General features: G+C 41.0%; 1 protein-coding gene and 1 pseudogene across 4 annotated transcripts; one reads left to right on the forward strand and one right to left on the reverse strand.

Moving 5' to 3' along the window:
* On the forward strand, positions 1-11,983 carry LDHA (lactate dehydrogenase A). 4 transcript variants are annotated; one of them, XM_016134339.2, is made up of 8 exons: positions 1-154; positions 5,171-5,320; positions 6,821-6,938; positions 7,671-7,844; positions 8,264-8,437; positions 9,136-9,253; positions 10,338-10,461; positions 11,266-11,983. In XM_016134339.2, exons 1-8 carry the CDS (start codon positions 152-154, stop codon positions 11,428-11,430), a joined length of 1,026 nt encoding a protein of 341 aa, XP_015989825.1. In that variant the 5' UTR covers positions 1-151; the 3' UTR covers positions 11,431-11,983. The 4 variants fall into 4 exon arrangements, with proteins under 4 accessions (XP_015989825.1, XP_015989826.1, XP_015989827.1 ...); XM_016134340.2 differs by lacking the exon at positions 1-154 and adding an exon at positions 2,962-3,108; XM_016134341.2 differs by lacking the exon at positions 1-154 and adding an exon at positions 3,448-3,585.
* On the reverse strand, positions 10,699-10,826 carry LOC118603585 (annotated as a pseudogene).
* Positions 11,984-12,415: the final 432 nt, after the last annotated feature.

Genomic DNA, 12,415 nt, shown 5'->3' on the forward strand with positions numbered 1-12,415 from the left:
GAGCTCAGATGCTATCTCTTCCAGGAAGCCTTCTCTGGTATTACCAGCCAAAGAGCTTCTCTCTCCTCTGAAAACTAGAGCAACTTTTCTACCTCTTTTGTGGCAGCGTTACAGTCTATCTTGCAGTTTAACTATTAAGGGGATCTTTTAAATGGTAAGTCTTTGAAGGCTTGTTAATATCTTATTTGTTTTTGTATCCCTAGCACCTAGCACAGTGTCCTTTACATAGCATGCATGTAATTCAAAATACATTTATTAAACAAATAAATGTATATTTTGTGGATATGGAGATGAATTAGAAAGCTTCTGTCCATTAGGGGTTTATAGTCTAATGTGAGAAAGAGATGCATAATAATAAGAATTAATTTAAAATAAAGCCCAAGGAACAGTGCATGACCTGAGAAGACGTGGTTTTTGGGTGGGCAGAGATGGTGGCAAGGGGGAGAACATTCAGGTTGAAGGAACTGACTAGGTGGATGTGCATGCCACATTTGGGGGAGGTGGCAAGTAGCCTTGGGACTGGCATATAGATCGCATGTAGGGAAAAATAGGTGATAAGGCCAGAAAGGGGATGTGGGCACTGAATCGTGGAGGACCTGGCGTGCCTTTCCAAAAAATTTGGATTTTATTCTGGAGACCATTTGAATGAGAAGCCACTGAATGTTCTTGAGGACTATAATATTTAGTGAATGGAAGAATGACTCAGCACTGGGTTTTGGGTGGACACCATTCTTCGGTAGGTCCATTTTAGGAAAATTTTGTGTTGGGGGCTGAGCAGCAGCCATTCTCTGAGGCCAGCCTGTCCCCTGGTCAAACCACCTCTTTGTGAGATTTTCTCTTTTAAAGAGGCCACTCCCAAAGAACACTTGGTCAGATTGCCCTCTGGTACAGTCTTTCCTGACCAGTCCGCAGGTCCCTCCCTCTGTTCTGGCTTTAGTACAGACGTTCTTTCTTGGACTGTATTAGTCAGGGTTCTGCAGTAGTTAGCATTCTTCAGAGAAATGTGTGTCTATGTGCACACAATTAAACTTAATATAAAGAATAGGCTCATGAGATTATGGAGGCTGAGAAGTCCCACAAGCTGTTGTCTGCAACCTGGGGGCCCAGGAGAGCAGGTACTATAAATTCCAGTCCAAGTCCAAAGGCCTGAGAAACAAGAGCACCAACGTCGTAAGTCCCAGTATAAGGAAGGCAGAAGACCAATGTCAGCTCAGACAGACAGGCGGAGACACCCACTGCCTCTCACTGAAAACTGAACTTTCTGAGCCTGGGACTGGCTCGAGTCCCCCACACAATTTTTTGACCTTTGCAGAGTGGGGGTTAAGGAGTAGGGCAGGGACAACTTTCTATGGAGAAAAAAATCATAGACTTTGGAGTCAGATCAGCCCTGGGTCAAAGTACGATTATATGAAATCACTTATTAGCTGTATGACCTTGGCAAAGTCACTAATCTTTCTTATCTTCAGTTCTGGTTTCCTTATCTGAAAAATGGGGATAATTATTTTAATTCCAAAGAATTAAAGTGAAGATGAGGTGGGGGTTGCCTAGTTTGCCTGACATAGAGGGGTTGTTCAGTAAATGATAATCGTTTTATTCATATTTGCAGGTTAAATAGAGGCTATTGTTCTGCATAAGAAAAGGAAAGCTGTGCTTGGAGTGATGTGTTGTTAGGTGCCTTAATTTAGGGGACCACAACTCCTTGCCTAGACTATCTTCAGAGGTCATTCCACAGCCCTCTTGGTGAGGGCCCGAACAGGTCTCCCTAGCGTAACTTCCACTCTCAGAACTCTGCCCTACCTCTGCCAGCAGCTGTGGTCATATTTGTAGTTAGGCAAGGGCCCAGCCCTAACTGAATAAAGACACTGTTGCAAAGAGTGGGGAAGCAGACACTGTTGCAATCTGCCAGGCCCCTAGGAACTCTAGAGAACCTGTGCTGGCCTTCAGCCCCACCAACTGTGTGTGTCTGAGGTGAAAGCCTAGGTTTCTGGGCCTTTCAGACAATAAGTAGACTAATAAGACATACCAGAGAGACGCCCTGCTTTCTGGAGCTGAGGTTAGAGTTTTCTCTTTAAAACCAAAGCCACAATTATGGATCTTTCTCAGAGCTGGGCACTAAGATGGTATCTCAGGTGCAGGGAAGTAAGACTTATCCGTGCCCTTGAGAGGCTGGCTCACTGTCAGAAGAGCAGAGTCACACACACCAAACGCTAGAGGGTTTGAAGGTTGTGCAAATCAGTGAGGTGGAAGCAGTAGGAGGGAGACGCCATCTCTGTGGGTGTATGGGGTGGGAAAGTTAGGGGGAGTACCAGGAGAGTGATAGTTTAAAGAGAAGGAGGAGGAAGGCAGGCCAAGCAAAGGAACCAGTATGAGCAAAGGCTTGGTTGGAATAGAGGTAAAAATAACATGTTTATAAAAACAAAACCACCCTCCCCCCTTTCCAGTTCTTGGGTGTGGCCAGGACACGAGGTGCTGGGCTGGGTAAGGCAGTAGGGAGAGCAGAGCAGAGAGGCTGAGGCTTTAGTATGAGTTGTGGGATTTAGCAGGTATTTGCAGCAGGGGGGAAAGCAGCGTCCAGTTTTGGAGGTCACTCGACTTACATAAGAAGTACAGACTGACATTGTGCTAGGCGTTTTCTTTCTTAAAACAAACAGTTGTCAAGTGACTATTACGTGCCAGATGTTCTAGGCACTGAAAAATAGTTAAAATTCAGATTAAGCCTACCCTGAGGGTAAACTACATATTTAACGCAAGAGGAAATTGAGGGTCGCCTTGATGCCAGCTGCTGGCTCCGGCCAAGGCTTTTGAGGCCGGAGGTAGTCTGGCTCTGGGCTGCCCCTTAGACGTTCTAGCGCACGTGGATAGGTCCGCCTGTGGGTCGTCCGGCTGCGCGCGCCGCCTGGGACTCTCCACTGCCCCGCCCGGCTGGGAGCCCGCCCCCAGCCAGACCCACACGTGGGATCCCGCACGTCCGCCCCTCTCCCCCTTGACGTCAGCCTCACGATTCCATTTAAGGCCCCTCCTGTGCCGTGCTCCGACTTTCGGAGCAGCTGCCGCCAATTCCGGGTCCGATACTGCGCGCCACCGACACCCGCCCACCGTGCACTCCTGGTACGGTAGGGCCAGGCGCGCTCTGCGCCCGTGGGGGCGGACACGCGGGCCTCTCTGGCTAGGCGCTGCACGCCAGGGGGTTACTATTCCCTGGTGGTGTAGGCGCTGCTTCTCAGAGGCATAGTCGGGCGACCTGAGTAGTGGCCTACGCCAGGCCTGGGCGCAGAAGCTGCCGCGCTGTTTTTGCTCTTAAGTTAGCGCCGTGGCGTCTGGCCCGGCTAAGGGGAACCGAGGAAGTGGCTGCACCTAACCTGGGGTTAAAAGCCCGAGTGGATGTGTAGGACAAGGAGATGACGGGTCTGAAGGGTGGGACATACTTCTGGGCTGGAAGTCGGAAAACGGCGCAGAACTCGAGGTCCGGTTCCCGGAGCCCATGGAGCCGAAAAAGCCTCAGCATCCTGGGCGGGTTCCCGGAAGCCAGAAAGCCGCTGAGCACTACCTTCCCGGGTCGCATTTTAACCATAAGACTTTCGAGAGGTGGGTTCCATGGGAGCGGCCGCTGCCGGCAGATCATAGGGCGCTCTTTTTGCACTAATTACATTTATTAAGCAGCTACTGATGTATCTTAGGGGGTGCTATGCTACGGCGCATACAAAGATGAAGCAGGGTGTCTTAGCTCTCCTGCATCTCAGATGATCTTTTGACTTCCTTTTAGGGCATCTATAGGTTCACAGTGAGTGGGTGGCAGAGGAGACCCTCTTCCGGCAGGGCTCCTCCCCTACCCGTGGCTCCACATTACGGGGAGTGCTGGAGCCCAGGGCTTAGGATTTGGTGAAGCCAGGAGGAAATGCAGGAAGAATTCCCTTCCCCCTGCTAGGCTGCATAAACCTTAAAAGGCTGTCTAGAAATAGCAGTGATTTGTAAGGAGAGACCCGATTCTAGCTTGGTGGCTCCGGGCCGCCTGCCTGGAAGTTCTCTCGGATATTTTTGCCCTTTGGGACAGAGTCAAGACACTAGATACAGTGAATGCAGTGCAGAGTTGGATTAGCAGAGTCGACACCCGGACTCTGGAAACGGAGTGTTCCACCAAGTATCTAGTAACGTTAGGGTTCGAGGCTTTAGGCCTCTGCAGCTATTTCTGCACTTTTGTATTGACAAAATTTCCCCATATCCAGGCTTTGCTACAAGGGACACAGCAGAAGCCGTCCCAGGCTCCTCCCTTTTGGTTAGTTAACAGCCCCTGGTATTGCAATTTAAATTCTGGCTCTGGCCACGCACGAGGCCTGGGAGGCTGCTAGCCAGGCCTCAACATGGTTCACGTCTGTTTCGGAGCAAGATCACTAGTTAACTTTAAAGTCCAGGCTCGCTCCCTTTGGCCCTAAGAGCACGTTAGTTCCTGATCCGCTCCGCTCACGGGTGAGGCCAATGCCTGCCTACCTCTGAATAGCCAGCGTTCGCTGGACTGCTGGTCTTGCCCCACCGGATGTGAAGTGCGCATGCGCTCAAATTTCTTGACGGGATGGGTGGGGGAGGAGGCGGAGCTCACTTTTCCGGGTCTGAGCGTGGCGGCGTAAAACCTAAGGGCTCCTGGGGACTGAGCAGTTGGTCTGATCTCCGCCCCTTCGGGGGTGGGGGGAAATGAGTGAGCGCGCATGAGCAGAGCTCACTACCCGCCTCATTGCGTCTGGGTTTTGGCGGCGAGGCGGTTAAAGGCGCTTTCCGCACGTAACTCTGGTCCTTACTCGAAGGACTTGTCAGGAGCCTTGTGACTGGAATAGAGGCTCACAGTAATCCTGTTTGAGAGAAGGCCAGCCCTGCATAGGGTTAATAAAGCAAGATGAGTGCGCCCTCAGGAGGCTATACTTACACCCAAACGTCAATATTATTTTTCCATGCTAAGGTGAGGTCCTTCACACCAAGGTAACTATACTAGACTTTGGCATTAGGACTTTGAATTCTCCTTTGGTTATATTTAGGTGTTTTCCCCTCCCCTTTTTAAATCATCCCTTGTGATTTTTAGTGTCAAGTACCCTAAAAGGAAGTGAAATAGCTGTTTCAGAACAGTTTTTGGTTAATAAGTGTTAAAGAGGATGTAATGACAGTCATGTTTTTCTCTAAATAGATTCCTTTTGGTTCTAAGTCCACTATGGCAACTCTGAAGGATCAGCTGATTGTGAATCTTCTTAAGGAAGAACAAAGCCCCCAGAATAAGATTACAGTTGTTGGGGTTGGTGCTGTTGGCATGGCCTGTGCCATCAGTATCTTGATGAAGGTAAGTGAGAGCCCATCACTCTGAAAGCTAAGGATAACTTGACCCTACCCGTCCCTCTACTCACTTTTCAATAATTGCATTATCATAGTGTATGTACAAATATTGAGGTTCATGCACTCAAAGAACTTTATGTGAAACAAACTTTGAAATATGCTGTTACCAAAAGGGCATCGGAACCAAAAAAATTCAAGTTATTAGACTTGCAACCTACTTTCTTAAATACACTGTGCTGTATTAACATGAATAAATTGCCAACAAATGAACGTGTATGTCTTTAAACAAGCTAAAATTATTTTAAAGTAATTTTTGAATTGCAGTGATACATACATGTGATAAAATGAAATCACCCAGAATGTGAGAAATCTTAAGTCTTTCTTCCATGTAACTCTCCATTGCCCTTCTCCTTTAGTAGCAATTTTAGTGCCAATTATGGAACAAATGTTTAATTAGAAAAAAAAGAACTTGTGAATGAATAAAGAACACTTTTTACAATAGTCAAGCCTAGTTTACATTAAAAAGAAATTGGGGCAGCTTAAAAAAAAATGTTCTAAGTTCAGATTTAGAGCTCCTAATAAGAGAGTGAAATGATGAATTCTGGGTTCTGAACAGAAAAGGACAAGTGAGAACGGGCTGAAAGCAGAAATGAGCTATGCAGAGGTTGCAGAGCAACACATGTTGCTCTATGTGTGTTCTTAAGAGAGGCCATAAAATACATAAACTCTAACTTCTTCCTCCACTGAATCATAAGTTGATGCCATCTGTTTTTTCCACGCCACCTATGGTCTTCGGTGATGTCCTCTAATTCAAATATGAGTAAGAGTAACTGCCAGAGCACTCTGTACTGTAGATGATTTGGGAGTAGATCTGCAACCTCAGCTAGTGTAACCCCTTTGGTAATGACAGTCCACATCCCATTTGTATTAAAACTATTTTTGGTGCTCATGGTCTGAGATGCACTTAGGAACTATTATAGGTGCAACTGAAAGGATATTTTTCACCATATTTTGAAATGCACAAATCTTTATATGAAATTGTTAAAGTTGGTTAATAAACAGAAACCAGAACCAGGGAATGATTCAGAATATCACTTTTTAATTCCAAGTCTTAGTACTGGTCAATATCACTAATTTAATGAATGATAACCTAAAATCAGTATGTACAACTGAGTTTGAAAGAGTAGCCTGATCATAATTGGACATTATTCTAGCCATTGCCCACCTAGTGTTCTGTTTCCACATGGTAGTGGGGATCCTGCAGAGGTTGCTCCAGTGAGGAAAGAGGGTTAGAGAGAGGGTCAGTATTTCTTCCTATGTCTGGGTCATCTTGAGTTGGATTTTAAATTCCAGAAATATGGAAATTTTGCGTGCCCTTCTAAAAATTTGGAAGTAGTAATTTTTTTGATTTTTTTTTTTTTTTTTTGTAGTTGAAAAATGTTTTTATTTTTCAAGATGTCACCTTTGGAATCAATGTTGATTTAACTAAAAATTTTATATCTTTTAGGACTTGGCAGATGAACTTGCTCTTGTTGATGTCATGGAAGACAAACTGAAGGGAGAAATGATGGATCTTCAACATGGCAGCCTTTTCCTTAAAACACCAAAAATTGTCTCTGGCAAAGGTTGATTTCAAGTTGATTTTGTAGTCTATGATGGACTTAATTCTTTATTAGGCACAGAATTCTAGGTCTTCAAAGATTTCTTTTTTATCCAGGAAAAGAGCCTTTGAACAATTTTGCATTGGTATTTCTTTATCAAAGTTTCAATTTTTAATAAGTGGTTTTAAATGGATATGTAACTTGTCCATGATGTGGAAAGCATCTGAGTTAGAATATAATCTTCATCTTTGGTTTAACTATCCTGTGCCATAGGGTATCTAGAAATAAGATGTACTTAATAGGTGTAAAGATGACTCTGCTTTAAAAAAAAAAAAAAAATGGGGGAGGGGAGGGCATGACAATAGCCTGTCCCTTGGCTGATATGACCACAATTAAGTAGTTAGTAGAAATAGGAGTATAGAACAGTATGAGCATTGAGCTCAAGTGGCAAAAAACTTGGCAATGTATGTTATTTGAAATAAGTCAAATAAATTTGATTCCTTCCAGCTTCTCCCAACTATAGTTAACATAAAGTCACAATGTGACTAAAACCAGACTATAAGGAAAACATCGTACTTCTCTGTGTAAGTGGCCACAGCAATAAAACTCCAAAAATTAAAGGAGTCTGGGGGCTGTTAGGGACATTTTTCTGCCATATACACAATTATATAAAAAGTTTATGGAACAAATTTTTGCTGGCTAGGTAATAGTGTTCTCTTAAAGGTCTTAATCTGATTATTACTTCCCTTTGTCTAGACTACAACGTGACTGCAAATTCCAAGCTGGTTATTATCACAGCTGGGGCACGTCAACAAGAGGGAGAAAGCCGTCTTAATTTGGTCCAGCGTAATGTGAACATCTTTAAATTCATCATTCCTAATGTTGTAAAATACAGCCCCAACTGCAAATTGCTTATTGTTTCCAATCCAGGTGAGATTTTTAATTCCATAAAAATAGATATGCTAGAGTAAACCTGATAGTATAATTATTCTGTAGACACATATTCTCATTTTTCATTTTCCTCCTGAGAGTGGATTTGTGTTTTTATAAAATAGTTAAGTTTAAATCATTAAAATGAATATAATGCCTCTTCATGTAGTTGGAACTTTAAAATTAGTTACTTGTGCAAGCAGATCTTGGAAAAGGGATGTTTATAGATAGTGTTATTCAACTACACTTCCTGGGTACTAAATGTTTTGCCATATTATACATAGTATAAAGGTTTAAAAATATTACCAAAAGCACTGGTTATGATCATTATCAAGATCCATACAGAGCCATGTATCTCAAGCAGCTAATTATTATCTAATGATTCACCTAGTATCTTTGCCTAAATGTTTTCTTCACAGTGGATATCTTGACTTATGTGGCTTGGAAGATAAGTGGCTTTCCTAAAAACCGTGTTATTGGAAGTGGTTGCAATCTGGATTCAGCCCGGTTCCGTTACCTCATGGGAGAAAGGCTGGGAGTTCATCCATTAAGTTGTCATGGGTGGGTCCTTGGGGAGCATGGAGACTCTAGTGGTAAGCATAACTTCTTTTTTGTTTTCAAAAAGATCGTGTAAAAAATTGACAGGAGTTTTATTAAATCAACCTCAATTAGATATCCATTCATCAGGGTAGAGTGGTTTCCAGAAATCTATTTTTGGTATAATTATGTGCTAAGAATTGTTAAGATTTTAGCTATCTTGTATGACATTTATTTATATGGCATACAGGATGGGGAATGAAACTTCTTTGATTTCTTACCACATATATTAAATAAGGTAATAGTTCTTAGGGTGACCTCAATCATTTAATAATATCATAGCTGTTTAAACTGGACTTGAACTGTTCGACCCTGAAAAAGTAAGCCAAATCAAATGGAATTTATGAAAAACTTATTATCAGTTGAAAAGTGTTATAATTTGTGCAGAGTTCTCAGTTCCTTATGCCAAGAAAATTCCCCTTTCGATCTCATACTATCTTCATATATCAAATATTTATGGATTAAACATCGCAATAGGTCAGGAAGACAGTTTAGAACATGGTAAAAATTCTTAGTTTTAAATAATCTAAGCAAATGAAAATCTAAAAAGTAAGGGCATTTGGTCGTCTTGAACATCTACCTAAATAAAGCGGGTAATCCTCCCCCAGATAAGAGAATTAGATAGAATAATTCAGAATTACTAGTCTGATGGCTGGTGCATGGAAATAAATGTATTCTGTGCTATTTCTTTTAGTGCCTGTCTGGAGTGGAGTGAATGTTGCTGGTGTGTCCCTGAAGAATCTGCACCCTGATTTGGGCACTGATACAGACAAGGAACAGTGGAAAGAAGTTCACAAACAGGTGGTTGCCAGGTAATATGTCTCATAGTTTGGTAACATGAAAGATTAAAATTAACTTTTTATTTAAAAGACCAAAAACAGCATTTGCATTTGAGGACTTTTTGTTAGAAAACTTGTTTTCTAAAGGTTTGTTACATCATAAACAGAGGTAAAGATATTAAAAATTAAAGACTTTTAATGCTACAGTCTTTTTGCTATCATTCTCAATTTAGAAGCCTGTATTGGAAACTATTAAGATAAAAACAAGTTTGATTAAGTCTACCATATTTGAGTTTCAGTCTTCAATAGCATATATGATTGATTCATTTAGGAATAAGAAAATTTAAATTCAAGTTCCTATTATAGTTTTTTTGACTAGAAACAGCTTCTTGTTCAGATGATTATAAAATTAATGTCTAGATTCATAATGGTACTAAAAATATAGATATTTATTAACTTAGAAATTGTTGAAATAAGCTTTCAATTTAGTGGCATTATTTCCTTACTATAAATTATATGGTCATGGGCTGATCTCAGCTCTGTTGCATTGAATAATGAATCATGATTGGTCTAGGCAAAGGCCCTCTTATTTGTATTTGTTTAATAAAACCTGTGAACCCACCAACCAACCCAAGAAACATTGACAGTAACTGTCAACTAATGTTTGTTGGGTCAGAATTACTAGTCACTGGTATCTAGAAATGAGTCAATTCTGTGCTCCTTCCACTCATCCCTCTACACATTCACACAGACTAGAGATAATTCAGAGCCAAGCATGCTATGTGTAATCTTGGATTCACTTTTTAAATTCAATTTTATGTTTTTAACAATTGTGCATTTTGTTGTACGTCACTACAGTTGTTTTGGCAGCTACGTAATATTCTATATGAGTATACCATAGTTCATTCTTTTGGAGAACATTGGACTCGTTGCTGGGTTTTTGCTATTACTAACAATATCCCTATACATAATATCTTGGTATACATGGCTGGGGTTACTCTTAAGCGTATAATGCAACTTTGTGGAATTATTTACTATAAAGGATATGTTCAGTGAAAGCTTGTTTTTCTTTGTGTTTTTCCCACCCTACTTTTTCCTGTCCTTCCCTACCCGATAGTGCTTATGAGGTAATCAAACTGAAAGGCTACACATCCTGGGCCATTGGACTGTCTGTGGCAGATTTGGCAGAAAGTATGATGAAAAATCTCAGGCGGGTGCATCCAATTTCCACCATGATTAAGGTAGGTCTGTGTAGTGGTATGTTGTACTTGAAGGGCATTATTTCCTGTCTTTTGTTTATTTTTAATTTCCTGTTTTTAAAAAATATTTGAGAAAGCAGATTAAGTTCTCAGTCATTGAGATATATAAATGCAACATTTTTTTTTTTTTTTTTTTAGGAGAGGCAACCTTTGGTTGACCTCATAGATTACAAGGACCTTGCCAGTTTACAATTCCTCATTTTTTTATTTTATTTTTTTCACCTATAGTACCTGGTCTTCCTAGGTGGTCTCCCATCCAAGTACTAACCAGGCCCAACCCTGCTTAGCTTCTGAGATCAGACGGATCAGACAGGATCCGGCTTGTTCAGGGTGGCATTGCCATAGACAACTTTTGTTTTTGAAAACACATAGTTGAGTTTTAGGATTAATGTCCACTAGCACTGTGTTCAGCACAAAGATACTTGACAGTTTATTGACTTAAATCTATTCAATTATGTTGAGACGGTTGGAAAACTAAAAAAGAAACAGATTTTTTCCTTTGGGAAAAACAAATCACATTCAAATTAGAGTTATCAAAGTGTTAATATACTAAAAATTGGAAAGTATTATGGATAATGGCAATAGTTTAGATTTTCTTTTAGAATGGAAATCTTGCTGCTATTTTCGTGACTTCATTTTATGCTGTTCATTACCTCCCAACTAAAAATATAGAAAGGAATTTCTACTTATCAGGCTGTATTAGATGAGTCCTAATTGTAGAGAACAAAGTCTTAAGAGACCCCAGAATGTACAGACAAAACAAAATACTTTTCATTTTGTCTTCAGGGTCTCTATGGGATAAAAGACGATGTCTTCCTTAGTGTTCCTTGCATCTTGGGACAGAATGGAATCTCAGACGTTGTGAAGGTGACTCTGACATCGGAGGAAGAGGCCCGTTTGAAGAAGAGTGCAGATACACTATGGGGGATCCAAAAAGAGCTGCAGTTTTAAAGTCTTCTAATGTCATACGACTTCACTGTCTAGGATACAACAGGATTTTAGTTGGAAGTTGTGCATATTATCCTTTTTATCTGATCCGTGACTAAGGCAGTAATATTGAGACAGCCTAGGAAAAACTTCAGTTTCCTAAAGTTAGAAATAGGAATGGTTCATAAAACCCTGAAGCTATATCCTGATGCTGAATGGTATTTATCTTGTGTAGTTCTAAGCTGGTCACCTCCTCAAAGGCACCTCTGCTGCCAGTGTTGCACAAGCTACAGTTGCCCTTCAAAGTAGACACGTTTACTATATAACTTCTGGTTCTTTACCCTACATGCCTAGCCCAGCTTTTTTTTCTCCAGTCGATCACATCCTGGGATCCAATGTATAAATCCGACATTGCATGTCTTGTGCATTACTGTTCTAAAGGATCTTATTTTGTGTGCTGGATGTATCAGGATACATTGGTATATAATGTAAAAAGAAAAGTACATATAAATAATGCAGCCAACTATCCAAGTGTCATACCAACTAAAATATCAAATAAATAAACATTGAACAGTGACTGCTCTGTAAGTTTGTTATATTAAGATAAAGTCATAAAGCTGCTATTCATTGCATTATTGGGAGCCATTAGGTTATTCTTGAACAACCCTGTAATGATTTTTAAAGGGTACTATTTACTAGTTAGACTTTACTTTAATGTGAATTAATATATTAAGGGTATGACTAGATGGTTGGGTCGTTTTTGGTATTTCCATTATAATTTATTTTAATGCACTAAGCTCCCAGGTATTATATAACTAATAGTGCTAATTATAATTGGTACCCTACAACTGGTGTAGATAACATTGTATACACAAATGTAAAAAATGTTATTTGCCAACTGAACAAGCAGTGGTACTTTGCCACAGATTTTTTATAACACCAAGAATTATGTGAATGTGGCACTCACTATTAAGTAAATAGGGTTACTTGAACACAAGCACTGCAGTGT

This window comes from Rousettus aegyptiacus, unplaced genomic scaffold, assembly GCF_014176215.1.
Source record: "Rousettus aegyptiacus isolate mRouAeg1 unplaced genomic scaffold, mRouAeg1.p scaffold_m13_p_5, whole genome shotgun sequence".
NCBI classification, from domain to species: Eukaryota; Metazoa; Chordata; class Mammalia; order Chiroptera; family Pteropodidae; genus Rousettus; species Rousettus aegyptiacus.